This window comes from Cetorhinus maximus, chromosome 19, assembly GCF_964194155.1.
Source record: "Cetorhinus maximus chromosome 19, sCetMax3.hap1.1, whole genome shotgun sequence".
Classification (NCBI taxonomy): Eukaryota; Metazoa; Chordata; class Chondrichthyes; order Lamniformes; family Cetorhinidae; genus Cetorhinus; species Cetorhinus maximus.
Genome location: NC_135897.1, coordinates 74,399,860 through 74,418,159, shown reverse-complemented (window position 1 = coordinate 74,418,159; position 18,300 = coordinate 74,399,860). Strand labels below are relative to the sequence as shown.

Sequence of the window (18,300 nt, the reverse complement as noted above, 5' to 3'; positions counted from 1 at the left end):
AGATTCTGGAGGTTGGTTGAAACTATAATAAGATCTTGTTCGTTTATTTTTCCTTTTTTCCACAGAAGCATCAATGCTTACAGCATACAAAACCATTTGGCACATAGTGTCTGTGTAGTCCCACAGCCCCCACTCTCTCCACTTAGTCCCATACCTTCCTCATTTTTAAATATCTCCCCACATGTCCCTTAGAAGTTGCACTGTTCGCTGCCTCAAGTACTCCCTGTGACAAAGCATTCCATACTCCCAAGAGCCTGCTGCATATAGCAATTTCTCCTAGCCCCTCTTCTCACACTCTTAATAACAATTTAAAAATGATGTTCCCTTTGCCATTGACTGGCCAGCCAGAGGATATAACCTTTCTCAATCCAGGCTATCAAAAGTTTTCATAATTTTAAAAAATCTCAATTAAATTTCCTCTTTAACCTTTATTATTCCAGTGGTAATAGTCCCATTAGCTCGAGCCTTTACTTATAACTATAGTTTCCTATTGTTTGTATCGTCCCAGTGATCCTGGACTGTACACTTGCTTTTATTTCGTGGCCCTTCTATAATTGGGTGGTCAAAACTGCACACAATACTTTAGCCTAACCGATGCTTTACACAAATTCATCATTACTTCTTTACTCTTGTACTCTCTGCTGCTATTCATGGAACCAAAAATATTGTGGGCAGAATTTTCACCACGGCAGGTGGGCATGCGCCCGACGCCCTCGAGTGTGAAATGACGCGCGATGACTTCAGGCAAGCGTCCTGACGCCAACATGCAGTTGCACGATAGCTCGGTTGGCATGAATCGGCAGCATGTCCGCCAACAATTAGAAGGCCTATTAAGGCCATTAAAGTATTAATTAACTTAAATTTTTTTGCTGCCTGGCAGGCGTAAAGGCCAAGCGGCATTCGCACTTATTAATTGGCCCGCCAGCATGAAATCGTGGTCCGTCCCCGATCGCGGGTGGTGGTCGGCTTCCCGACTGCCCCTGCCGAGCCCGCCCAACAAGGGCAAAATTCTGCCGTGTCTTTCATATGGTCTAATCTGTCTGCAGTTGAGGAATTGTGCATTTGAATCCTTGATTGCTTCTGCTCATTCACAACTTTCAGCATCTTTGAGTGTATACTCCCATTCTTTGCTTTCTCTTCCAAAGTGTAATACCTCAAAAATACACAATGGTGGGCTTTCCCTTACCACCATCCGAAGAGTCGATCTGCCGACTCTGCCTGCCTGGCAGCCACTGCATGCTCGAATGAGCGTCAATTGGCTGCAGGCGGGACTTCCACCCTAATTCGGGAGGAGGCCCACCTTAAAGAATTGCCAGCCAATCTGATTGGCTGATAACTCTCTAGTCCCTGCAGTGACCAGAGAGGAAGTGTGTGAAGATGACAGAGCCAAAGCCCCGGTACTGGACATCAAGGTAACTTTTTGGGGTCCCAGGGCAGGAAAGGCCTTGGGGGGGGTATCGGGGTGTGGGGAGTGTAGAAGGGGTGTTGGGTGATTGAGGTGTTGGGGGTGAGGCCAAGGTTGAGGTCCAGTGGCTGCCGCTGGCGGTGAGGGTGGTCCAAAGTTAGAAGGGAGCTTCTGAAGGAGGCAGCCCCCAACTGCGCCCCCCACCCCACCCCCAACACCAATAATTGGCCACTTAAGGGCCTCAATTGGGGCAAAGGCAGGCAGCCCGTCTGGAGCCTTGCCCGCCCCAGTGTAAAACTGCCGTGAGATCAGGGCGGGCGAGAATCCAGAGGGAAGCCCATTCCTTCTATTTCACGCTCCCCCCCAACCTCCCTGTCTGAAAACCCACTGGCAAGGCAGCATGAAATTCAGGCCAGTGTATATGTAACCTGACACCCCACTCTACTAACAGTCTACATCACCCTGAAGTCTTTGACACTTCTTCACGATTCAGCAAATCTACTTTTGTGTCATCGGAAGATTGTGAGATTGCATTCTCTGTGCCCAAGTCCAAATCAGCTATATATATCGAGAACAAATGTGGATTTGTTGCCTTGATGCCTGTGTTACAATCTGAACAACATTTACCTCCAACTTCCAACCAATGATGCTACTTTTCCTTTTGTACCATATACCTGAATTTTTCTTACAAGCCTGAGACTCCTTATTTAATTTAAAATCTATATACACTAAACACGTTGCATCCCTTTATCTATCCAATTAGTCACTTCTTGAAAAATCTCTCGAATTTGTCAATACCCAATATGCCTTTAACGAATCCATACCGGCTGTCCATGATTGGCTTGTTCATTTCTCTCACTAATTTGATCTCTAATCATAGAGTCTGGATTTTCCTACAACTGATCTTAGATTAGCCTATTGTTCACTAATTTATTCTTCTCGCACTTCTGGAACAGAGATGTTGCTTTAGCTTTTTAAAAATAATTTTTAAATTTATTTTTATTTTTTAGCTGCTTATTTTCATTTTTATTTATTTATTCATTGTTTTATTGGCTTTTTAATCCCCTTTTCCGCCAGCTACTGCCCCCTCCCCCCACCCCACCCCCAAAAGGGCCATCTGTTACTTATTCTATGTTGTTCTTTCACAGAGTGCTTACCCTTGTTCTGCTATTAACACATTCTGCTTTCCTACCTTTATGCCACAATCAGCACCTCCTTTAGCCCTTACCGCTACCATTAACACTCCCTTTGCCTTGTGTCCATGACACCTTTGTCAATCTCTCCTTAGCCCCCACCTATCATTGGCCTTTTATCCAGTTTCACCTGCTCCATCCCCTCAAACAGTGTCAATTTCATCACATTTCTACTTCTCTTTACCTCTGAAGAAGACTCAAAACGTTAACTCTGTTTCTCTCTCCACAGATGCTGTCAGACCTGCTGAGTTTTTCCAGCATTTTCTGCTTTTATTTCAGATTTTTAATTTTTATTTCAGATTTCCAGCATCTGCAGTATTTTGCTTTTACGTTACTTTAGCTCATCTCCAGTCCACTAGCACGATTTGCATGTGTGTGCAGGAATGAAAAGATGTGATCAGAGCCTTTTTTCCTCTTTAATTTTATTTCATTCAACGGCCGAAGGCACAGCCGGTCAGGATCTGGTGGGTTATCCATTTTGAATTCTGCTAGTCTTTTCAGAACCAGTTCCTCTTCTACAATTATCTGTAGTAGCTGCTCTTTATCCACCTACAAGGGAGTCAAAGGTTCTGAGGGGCAGGCAGAAAGTGGATTTAAGCCCACAATCAGATCAACCAAAATCTTCTTGAATGGTGCAGCAGGCTTGAGGTCCACTCCTCCTCCTAATTTTTACCTTCTTATGTACAAATTTGCTTTGGCCATCATTTATAAAAAAAAGAACAAAATACTTATTTAATATCTCCACCATTCTTCATTCTATACAACTGGATTCCATCCTTTAACTAACCTTTTCTTTTTAAATGCATCGCTGCATACAGTGAGGATAAATGATAGTTGACATATTGCACTCTGTGTCTATCATGAGAGTTCCCTGCACTACCACACACCTATGTTTTAAATGATTGGTCTGAACCCCAACTAACATCACACACATACCAGAATTGAATTCCACTCACTTACTTTACACAAATATTAATAATTGAAAAAAGTCCTGTCCAACTACATTTGAAGGCAAAACACTCCTAATGCTGAATTCCACACTCCTCCAACCTTTCACACTCTGCCAGCCTGACACAGCTCAAACGTGGGTTTTTAAGGTCAAAATTATTGCACTTTATTTCTTAATTCCTAATACAGGCTACAGTTATAATTCTCTGTTCTTGCTTTTTGTTAAGGGGAAGAAGGTGTCCAGGGGTTCGCTGGGTTCCCTGGACTTGATGGACCGTTGGGAGCTCCAGGTGATCGAGGTGAACCTGGTTGTCCTGGTCCACCAGGGCCTCAAGGTCAGTTACCTTTTAATAACCTTCTGATCTTGGGTAGTGATGATAATCCACTTGAATAATATAACAGTAGAAACATCAAGCTCCTCAAATATTACAGTCAATATTTATCTGAGAATGATATAAAGCCACAACTTGAAATGCTTATGTTTAGCTGGGGATATTGCAAGTTCTCACAAGAATTTTCCAATACAATGCATAGAATATTGACCATCTAAGGCTAGCTTACAAGAATAGTTTTGTACCCTATATGTGCAATCTATCATTTTCACTTTGTTGTATTTGCCATTTGCAAATAATATGCCAACAGAAAATAAATTCTTACTTAATAATATCAGAAGCACTCATTTGAAACCAGCACAGTTTGTAGGTATGCTAAGGCATGTGTGCCTCATATTAGAGGAATGTTGATTACTTTTCGGCATACCTCACTTCATTGGTAGACAATCTCCTTTATAGCAAAGTAGGTTGGACCAAAATGGATGTGAGGTATATCTCCAGTGAGAAGGAAAGCCAAAGCACTTCTGAATGTTTTTAGAGCTGCTGTGGTGGAGGATTAGTGACAGGTGACTTCATCCTCTTAGCCAGAACTTAGTACATGGCATTCGGAAGGCTCCAAGTTACAACTGTTCGAAAAAGAGAATGTCACATACCAAGGTAACAAAGCCCTAATAAAGGAATCATTGAATTGGAGCTTGTAGAAAATATTGGATACATAGTGATGTATGCAACTTTATTTAATATTTTAAGTTGTTTAGTGTTATTTAAAGAAAGCTGAAATGACTGCTAAGCTCATCAAGAGCATTACTACACAAAATACCACTTTGGTAATCAGCAAATAATGTCATTTCTTGTCAAATATATTCCTCTATTTTAGAATTATATCATTCTATTATCCCTAAGAACTTGTCCTCTCCTATGGTGACCATTCCTTGTCCTGTTTCTGCCACCTTCACTTCTGGAATGCATCACCATCAATAATTTGTCAAATTCACACTGACTGAGTTTTAACTTGGAGGTTGTCTTTGGCTACAGATGTAACTTGAATGTTCTTAAACATGATTGTAATCTGACTGTTGGAATTTTCAATTGCTTTTTTTTCTAATTTTCATATCTCAAGAGACACAATAGTCTGCATGCATTTAAGTTATGAAATTTGTACACCTGGCCTTTATTTTTATTAGCTCTTTCAAATAACACCTAGCTCTGGTTGGCTTACCATGGTTAAATGTATTGTGTTGTGAAATGTAAATGCTAAACCTGCACAGTTGGGCTGCTTTTTGAGGATGAATATTGGAGAATTCTCGTTATGGGAAATGATTTACCTCCATTTAGAACAATCTTTCTTCCTGAGTCCCAAACTCACCATGAATAGAATAGAACATGTTTTCTCTCATTATGTTCCCATTGCTCTGCCTCTTTTGTGCTCAGCAATCTGGATCTTGTGTTTGTAACTTAACTCCTGTGATTTTTTTTATTATTCGTTCATGGGATTTGGGCATTTATTACCCATCCCTAATTGCCCTTGAGAAGGTGGTGGTGAGTCACCACCTTGAACCGCTGCAGTCCATGTACACCCACTGTTAGGGCGGGAGTTCCAATATTTTGACTCAGCAACAGTGAAGGAAAGGCGATATATTTCTAAGTCAGGATGATATGTGACTCGGAGGGGAACTTGAAGGTGGTGGTGTTCCCATCTATCTGCTGCCCTTGCCCTTCTAGGTGGTAGAGGTCACGGGTATGGAAGGTGCTGTTGAAGGAGCCTTAGTTAGTTGCTGCAGTGCATCTTGTGCATCCTCAAAGTGCAGCTTAACTGTGCCGGTGTGGTATTTACACACTGCTGCCACTGTGTGTCGGTAGTGGAGGAAGTGAAAGTTTATTGTGCTGGATGGAGTGCTAATCAAGCGTACTGCTTTGTCCTGGATGGTGTTGAGCTTCTTGAGCGTTTTTGGAGCTGCACTCATCCAGGCAAGTGAAGAGTATTCCATCATTTATGTGTATGCTTGTTATTGATGACTCAGCTTTTGATATGGTCAACTGGCTGTTTGTATTAATTCTTTCTTTGTTTTGGTTGTCATGCCGCATTCCTTCTTGGTGCTGAATCTGTGACTTCTTCAGGTGATCAAGGTGAGCTATGATAAGTGACTAAACAACAATAACTTAAATAAGCACCATCAACAATGTAGAACATCCAAGGCACTTCTCAGGAGTGTTATCAAACAACATTTGGCACAGACCCACAAAAGGAGATATTAGGATAGGCCAAAGAGGGAGATTTTAAAGAGCGTCTTAAAGGGGAAGAAAGAGCTAAAGAAGCAGAGCGGTTTAGGGATGGAATTCCAAAAGTCAATGCCCAGTTAGCTGAAGGCATGACCGCCAATAGTAAGGTGTTTAAAATTGGGAATCTGCAAGAGTCCAGAATGGGAGGAGTGATAGCGACCTTGGATGGTTGCAGGGCTGGAGGAGGTTACAGAGATAGGGAGGAGTGAGGGTGTGGAGGGATTTGAAAACAAGGATAAGATATTTAAAATTGAGTTGTTGCAAAACTGGAAGCCAGTGTAAGTCAGTGAACAGGGGATTGATGGATGAATGGGATTTGCTACAAGTTAGGATACAGGTAGCAGAAATTTAGTTGAACTCAAGTTTATGGAGCTTGGAAAATGGGAGGCTGGACAGGAGAGCATTGGAATAATCAAGTCTAGTTGTTACAAAGGTACACTTCTGCCCATTTAGCACAGGATCTCAGATGAGGGATGGAGTTGGTGGCTAGGGAGCAGAGTTTGTGGCGGGTTCTGAAGGTAGTGGTAACCTCATAACTAAGCGATAAAATAGTTTCGTGCTTACCGATGGTGTGATTCCTTGTTCTGTGCAGCTTAATTTCTGGAGTAGTTTTAATTATTCTGCAGGAGTCCAAAATTAGTTTGAAATCAAGAGCTCACTGATACATTCTGCAAGTGCAACTCAGGGATCTTCCAAGGTGCAGAATCTGACATCATCAGTTGTTTTTTGCAGATTTGGAGACTGTATGAGACTCAGTCAGGGGAATGATAACCTCACTCCCTGGGCAGGAAGCCCATGGGATCAGGAGCAATGCTAGTTTTATATCTTGTCAATTTTCCTCTCCATTGACTTCAATGGAAAACATAAACAGGCAGGGTAAAACCAGTGACACATTCAATCCCGTGGCATTCTTGAAAGATGCATTAGGTCAAAATTGCTCCCGAAATTGTACCTTTTAAATGTAAACAATGATATATAAATAAGTCATATGAAAAAATTCCAGTTTTTCTGGCCTACTCATTTCTTTAGTGTTTGAAACCAAAGCTGCTGGTCTTTCCTTCTCTGGCCTTCAGAACTTAGATTCTTAAAGATGCAGGTGACCATTTACTATTGGATTGGAGGTTTTAACTTTCTGCGTTCCTCCAGCCATTTCTGTAAACGCTTGCACGTTGCTATTACAGATAAATTCTTGGTACATATTGAAGTTTTCTCTTTACATTTTGAATCAGAATATTGTTAATTAATTATTTCTTTATTGTTTCTGTTATAGGACCACCTGGTATAGTTATTCCAGATACTGAAGGGGATAAAAGTCATTATAAAGGAGATCCGGGGCTACCAGGACCCTCAGGTCTTCCAGGATCACGAGGAAGAGTGGGATTTCCAGGTTCACCTGGCCTTCCAGGTATTGCCTACTTTTGAAGTATACACTCTGTGTGAGTTCCATATGTTGGCAATGTCCTCTATGAGATGGTGATCGTATCAATCTTGCCTTAGGTCAGGTAAATCAAAGGCACTACACAACAGAAGATGTACTGTGCAATACCGTGTAACCATTTGGAAATTTCCTGAAGAGTAGCAGGTGGATAACCCTGGGCTATCTAAAAGATTCTGAGGAAATTTCAAACAAAATCAATGAAAGCAGAGCAGGTCAGAGTGTGCAACCAAGCAGAATAGATATCAGCAAAATATGCATAAAGATAGAAACTTCATTATATTATTACGTGGTGTTTTTCTTTCATTTGGAAAATTCCAGCTTTTAAGTTTATTTTGTGCTTTCTAAAGAAAAAAAATCATGAAATATGCAGTGTTCATGGCACCATGTTCTTGCTAATTTTAATCACTTTATTACTGGGGCTGTGACTTTAGAAGTTGAGTGTTGCACAAACGTTTTCTTTGTGTGTTTTCATTAGAAAGCTGCATAATCAGCAGCTGGGAGTAACAGGAGGAAAAGCAGGGCTTACATTTACATAGTGTCTTTCATGACATCAGTACTTTTGAAGTGTGGTCACAGTTGTAATGTCGGAAACCCAAAAAAATGACCAAAAAAATAATAAAGTGGGAGAAAATAAACTTTGAGGGTAAACTAGCAAGTAATATGAAAATGGACAGTAAAAGCCTCTTTAAATATACAAAAAGGAAGAGAGAGGCCAAAGTGAACATAGGCCCCTTAGAGAAGGAGGCTGGGGAAATAATAATGCGGATGACACAAAAATAGGTGGGCAGGCAAGTGGTGAGGATGACACAAGAAGTCTACAGAGGGATATGGACAGGTTAAGTGAGTGGGCAAAAACTTGGCAGATGGAATGTAATGTGGGAAAATGTGAGGTTATGCACTTTGGCAGGAAGAATCGAGGAGCTGAATATTATTTAAATGGAGAAAGACTGCAGAAGGCTACAGCACAGAGGGATTTGGGAGTCCTTGTGCATGAATCCCAAAAAGCTAACATACAAGATGAACAGGTAATAGGGAAGGCAAATGGAATGTTGGCTGTTATTTCAAAAGGAATGGAGTATAAAAATAGGGAAGTTTTGCTAAAACTATACAAGGCACTAGTTAGACCACACCTAGAATACTGTGAACAATTTTGGTTCCCTTATCTAAGGAAAGACATACTGACATTGGAGGCAGTCCAGAGAAGGTTCACTAGGTTGATCCCAGGTGTAGAGGGATTTTCTTATGAGGAGAGGTTGAGTTGGCTGGGCCCATACTGATTGGAGTTTAGAAGAATGAGAGGCGACCTTATTGAAGCATATAAGATTCTTAGGGGGCTTTACAGGGTAGATGCTGAGAGGTTGGTTCCCCTTGTGGGAGAATCTAGGACCAGCGGGTATAATTTCAGTGTAAGGGGTCACCCGTTTAAGACAGAGATGAGGAGGAATTTTTTCTCTCAGAGGGTAGTGAATCTGTGGAATTCTTTACCGCAGAGGGCTATAGAGACTGGGTCGTTAAGTATATTCAAGGCTGAGATAGACATTTTTAGTCAGTAAGGGAATCAAGGGTTATAGGGAAAAGGCAGGAAAGTGGAGCGGAGGATTATCAGATCAGCCATGATCTCAGCCTACTTCTGCTCCTAAGTCTTATAGATGCCAGCATTTGGCAGAATGGAGCAGCTGGGATATACAAGATCATCCCTTTGTGGCACAGGTGCCCACCAACTTACCCTGCACATTCCAACAGGATCCCCATTTCCCCATTCAAAGGCACTGATGACCAAATTGCCAGGATTGCCCAAGGGTCTGGCGGACAATTCCTTCTGTTTTCCTCTCAGATCCATTCATTTATCTGATGCTTTTGCCATTTCCTAGTCCTCCGCCTAAAAACCCATATTTTCCCCACTTGCTTTACCTGCATTTGAACCAAATAAGTGGCTTCCAGTTTCCCAAATACAAGGTAGAGTTTAATGCCCACCCCAGTGACAAGTTTGGTGGCAATGGGGCATTTGATCGGACAGGAGGATGGTGTGTGGGCAGCATGCCGCCTTCACACCTCTGTCCCGATTAACTCCGTGACGGGGAGGTTTGTGGACCACCAGCTGCCCCACCACCAATTGAGCCCCTTAAGTGGGCAATCATTAAGGTTCTTATCCTGCTGCCACTGGTATCCACCCAGTGGTGGGTAGGGGACACACCACTCAGCCTGACAAGCAAACCCTGTTTGGATTGTCTGTGGTCTCTTAGGGCGTCCCTTGTCCAAAGGCACTCAGTGCCTGACCGAGAGATCCAACATTGGGAAGGGCTCCCCCCCAGCTGACGACCACCTTGTTATCGACCCCACCACACCCCCCGCCACCCCCAACCTGCGATCCCCTTCCTGCCATCACTCACCTGCGGCCTGGGTCACTCAGTGATCCTGGGCCGTGGGTTGGGTGAGTACATTATGGACAGCAGCCACCACCTCCCCAGTAGGGCTGCCAAGCAATGAAGAGACTGACTGCTCTGGGGTGGACGGGGGGTGTGGGTGGGCGCGGTGCTTTGCAGGGGTGATCTCTGCCCCCAGAGTCCTTGATCTCGGGGAAGGCCTGCTGCTATCCGGTTAAGTGCCTGATTGTCAGGGCACTCCAGCTGGCAGGCACGACTCCAGTCACCTACATTAAATTCCTCCCACTCTTTTATAATATTTTCGCATTTAATTATAGGGGGTCTGACTGGGATATGTTTGCGTTTTGTGCAATGCAGACACACGTTAGAACAAACATATGCAATAGGCTGTGAATGAATATTCAAATTATGCATAAAATTTCCACCTAGTAAGGTAGTTTGTTCCCCCTGATGTTCAACGAATTCTTTCTTTTTTTTCTTAAACTAAACACTGATATCTCAGCCTTTTTTCTTTTCAAAATTGAAAGCTTAAAAAGCAGATTTCAATTACTAATGTGGATCCTTGGAGAAATCTATAAATGGTCATCTTTCTCCACACCTACAGGACCCAAAGGCCACAAAGGGGAGTCTGGAAGGCCAGGTTCTGATGGTCCATCTGGTCCCCCTGGGTACCCAGGAAACATCGGCCTACCTGGGCAACGAGGAATCATTGGGGACCAAGGTGAGAAAAAATTCTTACCGTTCAACTGCTTGTCTTTTATCAACAGTCATTTCATAAAAGAGACACTGAGTTGCATGAAGTACAAATTTATTCTTAGCGCTAAAATCTGACTTTCTTGCTGTAATTGCCAGAAATTCTGCTGAAATCTTGCTTGATATCTTCTTGCGAGAAAGGATTTGCCTCTAGAATTATTAAACTCTATGAGAGCAGGATGGAAGAGTTCCATTTTGGAGGGGTTGAGGATAGGAAGATGGCGAGGAAGAGTGTCAAGAATTTGTGAAGAATCCAGTTACTCCAGAATTCTGCTGCTTTAAATGCCATTGAAGAGGCCAGAGGCAGATCATCCAGGCATCCACCCTATGTTAATGGTCTGTGTCTAGGGTTCTCTAAACTGATTGGATGTACTCACAAGTCACAAGATCTCCTGCTCCCAGCCGACCATCCAGTCATCAGCCTTTTTTCCCCATCGCCATTATATTTCTGAATGCTATGAAAATGACCATAATTCACAATTTTTTATGCCTCTGTGATTATTCTCCCAAGCGTTAATTGGATAAATTAAGGTTAAGTGTCCACAGGTTGGGGGCAGTCATTGGATAATGACTTGTGCACATATATGGAAAGCAATGGCTCAGTTGCTAACACTCTTGTCTGTGTGTCAGAAAGTTGCAGTTCAAGTCTCACTCCAGTATTTGAGCACCAAAGTTTTGTTTTCCCAGCACTTTCTGTTTTTATTTCAGATCTTCAGCATCCACAGTATTTTGCTTTCATAGAAATTGTTGCCCTGGGTGCATTGGTGTCCTCAATGGTTCTTGGCACATTTGTGTGTTTTTATTATTTTCTTTGAACACATCCATTTATTAGCTATGAATATATCGGAGATGGGAAAAATGGCTGTTTTCCTGCCCGTGTGTCGGAAAATTTCTCTGAGGTCAGAGAAAAGGTGAGTGGGAGCGAGGTGGAGAATTAAAATGACAGGCGACTAACAGCTTGGAGTTACTCATGCAGAATGAATGGGGGTGTTCCACAAAATGGTCACTCGGGCCATGTTTGACCTCCCCAGTGTAGAGGAAACCACATCGTGAGCAGCGAATACAGCATACCAAAATGAAAGAAGTACAAGAAAATTGCTGTTTCACTTGGAAGGAATTGTTTGAGGCCTTGAACAGTGAGAAGAGAGAAGGTAAAAGCACATCTCTTGTGCTTGTGTGGAAAGGTGCCTTAGGAGGTGGAGGAAGTGTTTGGGTCACTGTGTGGACCAGAGTGTCACGGAGGGAACAGTCCCTTCAGGATGCTGAAAATGAAGGGGGAATATAGTTTTGGCATCATGCTGAAGGTGTTATAAATGGTGGAGGATGATCCTTTGAATGCAGAAGCTGGTGGGGTGGAAGTTGAGGACAAGCGGAAGTGCGTGAAATAAAACAGACATGGTCGAGGGCCCTGTCAACCACTGTTGGAAGAAATCCTTGTTAGAGGTAAAAGGAAGACATACTTTAAGTGCTAGTATGGAAGGTTGCTGTGCCTGTCTTTTTGTGGGAGATGTGGAATGTTCTTTGTCTGAACAGATACAACAGAGATCGATAAACTGGAAGAACGGAATAGAGTCCTGGCAGGAAGCAGGGTGTGAGGAGGTGTAGTCAAGGTAGCTGTGGGAGTCAATGGTTTATAGTGAATATTGGTTGATAACCTATCCCCAGAAATAGAAGTAGATAAGTCAAGGGAAGAGTTGGAGCTGGACCATGTGAAGGTGAGAGAAGCATGGAAATTGGAAGCAAAGTTGTAATTTTCCAGTTCAAGGATAGAGCAGGAAATGACTCTGATAGAGTCATCAATGTATTGGAAAAGAGGGAGGGATGGAGCCAGATTAGGACCATGGAAGCCCAATCCCTCTACACCTCCATCCTCCATCAGGATGATCTGACATCTCTCCACTTCGTTCATGAATGAAGACCCAACAAAGCCCACCCACCAGCACCCTCCTCTGCCTGACTGAACTTGTCCTCCAACAAAAGGTGTTACTATGGATAACTGCGTGGGCTAGCTATGCCTGCCTTTTTGCGGGAGATGTGGAATGTTCTTTGTTCCAGTCCCACTCAGGCTTTACATTACACCAAAAACGTACAAAACAATTTTAAAGCTCCTTCATTTGTGGAACATTCTCGAATCTTATTCCAAATGGACAGAGATGGAGAAAAGTGCAAACATGGTGCAAATACCACAGAAAAATTGTGCTGGATACCATTTAAATACTGTTACATCAAATCTGGTACTGCTACAGCATGAAATGGATCTAACATTTCAACTCACTAAATATAGAAGAATGCTGAATTATAGCCCAGAAGAATATTGGTGTAGGGTTTGCTTTCACACAGCTACCTCAACTACAGTTCCTTACACCCTGCTTCCTGTAAGTACTCCATCCCATTCTTCCAGTCCCTCTGCCTCCGTCACATCTGTTCCAATGATGCTACCTTCCAAAACGGCGCTTCTGACATGCCTTCCGGGCCCTCAACCGTGTCCGACCCATCTCCGCACCTCTGCCCTCACCCCTTCCCCTCCCTCCCAGAATCATGATGGGGACCCCTTGTCCTCATTTTTCACCCCAGCAGCTTCTGCATTAAAAGGATCATTCTTCACCATTTCCACCAACTCCAGCATGATGCCACCACCAGACACATCTTCCCCTCACCCCCCTGTCAGCATTCCATTGAGACCTCCGAGACACCTTATATCCACTTCTCCACCACCCCCAATCCTCATCCCCCTCCCACGGCACCTTCCCATGCAATCGCAGAAGGTGCATCACCTGTCCGTTTACCCCCTCCCTCCTCCCTGTCCAAGGCCCCAAACACTCCTTTCAGGTGAAGCAGCGCTTCACTTGCACCTCCTTCAATTTGGTCTACTGTATTCACTCTCCTAATGCAGTCTCCTCTACCTTGGGGAGACTAAATGCAGACTGGGTGACCGTTTTGCGGAACATGTTACTAAAGGAAGATGAAATTACAGAAAGATCACCCCCACAGTAGTTTCAAAATATAAAACAATATAAACACGAGTCCTTTGATTAGTTTGGATATTGGTTGACATACAGTTGCCATTTCTTTATTAAAGCCTCAGTGAAACTTTGTCCTTCACTTTAGGCCCTCCTGGACAACAAGGCCCGCCAGGAAATCCAGGCCCGTGTCCTCCATTTTCTGCTGGCTTCTTGATTGTGTTGCATAGTCAGAACCAGAAGGTGCCTACATGTCCTCAAAACATGAATAGTCTTTGGCAAGGATATAGCTTGCTTTATCTGGAGGGCCAAGCAAAGTCTCACAATCAAGATCTTGGTAAGTACAAGACATTGCTTACCCTTTTGTATAAGATATAACCTAACACTTTGCTATATTTTCGTATTTTGGGTCTAAACATTTCTCAGAGACTTTCTGGAATAAAGGTTGATGTGTTTCAAAAGTGCTTTTCAAATCTCCAGCATCAAATGTAAGCTGAGTATGGTTTAAGTAATGTAATAATCCTCAGCTGTGACTTGTTTACTGTTGTTCAGCTGGTCACTGTTAGGAGAGGGCATTGCTTGAAGTACTAGCCATCAAAATGCTGTGCAACCTTTTTAATAAGCACTAGCAGGCAGTTTAATTGTTAATCAAATCCTTAATAATTCTCCAGGCGGCCATTTCTAGTGCACACTTAAACTCCTTTACCAAGATGATATGTTGCACTAAGTGTGGACGAATCCGGCTTTGCAGCTCAAGACTCCATCTCGGGTACCTCAAAGGCTCCATAGCATGTAAAGGATCCAGGGAAAATCACCCCATTCATTATTCATTCCCACATGATGTTAGTGAGAGATTTTCCCTATGTATCAGGTTCAGATTTACCAGATGATCAATGAATGCTGATACCACCCAGCTCTTTCCCTGCGCTACCTCTCTCAAAGTGTTGGCCAGGGTGCTTGCTCGACCTTCAGATCTGGATGAGCCACAATTTCCTCCAGTTAAACGCCAAGGAAAGAATAATGAAAGACTTGCATTTATCTAGTGCCTTTCAACAACCTCAGGATGTCCCAGAGTCTTTTCTGCCAATTAAGTATGAAGCGTAATCACTGTTGTAATGTGGAGAGGACAGATACTGTTGTCTAGTGGCTCACATCACAAACTCCATACTTTTGCCACTGATTCTATCTCCCTCTACAGCTTGTGTCTCAGGCTGAGCTCGAATTTTTGCAATCCTATTTGACCCTGAGCCGAACTTCAGACCCTATAATCTCTCTACCACAAAGACCGTCTACTTCCACCTCCATAATATTGCCCGCCCCTGTCCTTCCTTCATCCATATCTTCAGACTTGGCCACTCAATATTGTCCTGACCAACATCGAAGCCAACACCTCAGTAAACTTCAGCTCACCCAAAGCTCCGCTATCTGTAATCTATTTTCCACCAAGTCCACTCGCCCAGCACCACTGTTCTAGCCTACCTACACCGGCTCCTGGTCCTTCAGCAGCTGAAGTTTAAAACTCTCATCCTTATGTTTAAATTTCTTCATGGCCTTGCTCCTCCTCACTTTTACACCCTCCTCGAGCCCTGCAATGTTCCCCATCCCACTGAGTAACTTAGTAATAACGGATTTTAATTCAGTATAATGTGCTTTCGCTATTAAAAATGTTGTGACAGACCTCTTATGTGATTGTGTTCAGTGTGAATGAACAGATAATAGATTGAGAAATAACCAGCAGCCTGGTTAGATAGCCCACAAGACAATTTATAATAATAGGTGATTATCTGCATAGCATTTTGTTTAAGCCATCTTGCTGTAAGTCCCATGAGAACTGGGTGGTATCACTTATCGGCACAAACTTCATAACTTACTGGATTTACAACTGTTCCAGAGTGTGGCAATAAGTGGTTTACTTCCGAAACCAGACTTAGCAGTGTCACACCACAGCATAAAACTTTTTGATTTTCCATTTATTGTTCCTACAATGTTTCCCCTTCCTTTGATCTCCTAATTTCCTCAATTACTGTTCACGGCATAGCAACCACTCTCCAGTCCGAGTGCCAAATCTGAGCCTGACAGTGGTACAGCTATGGCTACCAGCTATGGAACAGCTCACACCCAAGTCCAATCCATCCTCTCCCAACATCCTCACAGGGGCACTTCACCTGAGGTCCCTCAGGATAATCAGGAGCCTTGTGGCCATTTTTTCTTTCTCAACCTGGGGTATTGCAATTCAGTGGAGGTCTCCTCTTACTGCCCCATGACTAGAAACAGAGCATGGATTGAACCTCAGACCTTCCTTAGCTGTGTGGTTTGGAGACTTCTGATTTCACATTAATTCTGTGGTATTGCTACTCAAGAAAGAAAATGCCACTTTGGACACAACAGGGATTGCTATTCATTGACTACGGTAGCTGCAGCTTGGCAAGAAAGTCTCTGCATGGGCTATGACAAAAATGGGAGTGTGTGCCTGGTGCTGTCTCTGTATAGTAAGTGGAGGCCTCTGTCCAAGAGCAGCATTGCTAGGCTTGGTGTACAATTGGAAAACTGCTTTAGTTTGTGTTTTGACAGCTAAATGGCAAGGCTGTCAGGATATTTCATTATGTTACTTCTGATCATTACGTCAGATAGTTATTGCTAACCATTACTGCAATCTTGCTGTTCTCCCAGGTCTAGCTGGCTCTTGTCTGCCAATGTTCAGTACTATGCCATTTGCATATTGCAGCATTGATGAAGTTTGTCACTATGCCACTAGAAATGACAAATCCTATTGGCTGTCTACCACCGCACCTGTCCCCGTGATACCACTCATTGAACAAGAGATCGAACCTTATATCAGCAGGTGTTCTGTCTGCGAAGCACCTTCTGTCGCAGTGGCTGTACATAGCCAGGACCAGACCATCCCTCCTTGCCCATCAGGGTGGGTCAGCCTTTGGACTGGATATTCCTTTTTGATGGTAAGCTACATTTTTAATTGGCTGTGCACTTAAAAAAAAAAGTATACACATCATTATAAAACCCAAATGGAATACATCGGCTGAAAATTTATCACATGGTGTATTATTTTTGTAATATGATTTCAGTGGCAATTGAAATTGACATGTAACTATCTAGGTACATAACGGAACTGGTGATTTGCCATTCCCCACCCCCCCCCACCCCCGCACAATGCTGGAGAATTGATGACCTGATTCCAAAGCATGAGTTCCAAAATCAGTCTCAAGTGCCATCAGAATGGGTGACCTGCTGCATGCTGCACAGCCTCACCATTATGGGGAGCTGCCCTTGCCACCAGATATACAGTGAGAGAAAGAGGAAGAGAAGCATGAGGAAAGAAGCCCTTTCTGTCCAGGCTGTCCATGAAGAACTCAATTGACTGCAGTACCAGTAACCGTAATCCCAATTCCTCATTCACCAACTGTCCCACACCTTCCCTCTGTCACTGACCATCGCAGTGTCTGCATAGTCACAATGCAAAAAAGCCACCACAAAATAGACGTTCCAAACCAAATTTATAAAATCATTGAATAACGCATATAAATCATTCTTGTGAATTCCCTTAATACATGTCTTGTGGGTGCCTTTACCTTTCCTAGTGCTCCTATGTAGTGCTACCTACTGCATGGCAGTCAATGGGTACGGTTTCACTGTACGTCATGATCCCCGAGTCCGTTTTCAGGGACTATCCAATTTATAATCCCTTTTGCTCATCTTCTTGGTTCTTATTTAGGATGTGGTGCATGTCAGTTTAGGATTGTAAAATATCAAATAAAACTAGGAGTATCACGGGTTTAACTTCCAGCTACGAATCTTATGCTCTACCTTCTTGTTGCAGCACACAGGAGCTGGTGCCGAAGGCGGGGGTCAGTCTCTAACATCACCTGGCAGCTGCCTAGAAGATTTCCGCTCAACGCCATTCATTGAGTGCCAAGGAGCTCGTGGCACCTGCCACTACTTTACTGATAAATACAGCTTTTGGCTGACAACTGTGCAACCAAGCCACCAGTTTGGATCGTCTGGTCCATCAGAAACTCTCAAAATAGAGCAATTACAAAGACAAAGAGTTAGTAGATGTCAGGTTTGTCTGAAAAGATAAATAATTTCACCTGCATTGGAACTCTACAAGGAAAGCATGTGGTAAGACTTTTTACCAAAGGGAAGATAACAATTCAGGCCTAATGGTTAATGGTGCTCATTTAATTTCTTTCTCTTAAGTTCAACTTCAGCCGATTAGAAAATGTATGTCAGTATTTACACTGGCATTAGCATGCTCATGTTAATCAATATATTCAAAAGTAAAATCCGTGGAGATTAAATTTTATGTGAAATGTACAGCAACTTAATTGACATTGTTGGTGCAATTTAACTTATAGATCTGTAAAATTATTTTTTAAAAGCTGAAATATTTTTGTCACCTGGTCTTAGCAAGAAGTTCTAAAATTAAGATGACAAAAAAAACCACAGATCATTCAAAGTCAGGGCAATTGAAAGTGGTCTGTAAAAAGTTATTGTAACTATATTATTGTTAATAGCAATGGTTCCATTAATAACTCAGTGGCATGTTCAGAGCGGAGGGGCCGCAAAAATTGGATGTGAAATCTGGAAGA

At 42.9% G+C, this 18,300-nt stretch overlaps 1 protein-coding gene across 1 annotated transcript; it reads left to right on the top strand.

Moving 5' to 3' along the window:
- The first annotated feature begins 734 nt into the window (after positions 1-734).
- On the top strand, positions 735-18,036 carry col4a4 (collagen, type IV, alpha 4). The gene is made up of 8 exons (XM_078564446.1): positions 735-785; positions 3,774-3,881; positions 4,463-4,535; positions 7,429-7,563; positions 10,585-10,701; positions 13,842-14,030; positions 16,364-16,650; positions 17,529-18,036. Exons 1-8 carry the CDS (start codon positions 735-737, stop codon positions 17,787-17,789), a joined length of 1,221 nt encoding a protein of 406 aa, XP_078420572.1. The 3' UTR covers positions 17,790-18,036.
- The last annotated feature ends 264 nt before the right edge of the window (positions 18,037-18,300 follow it).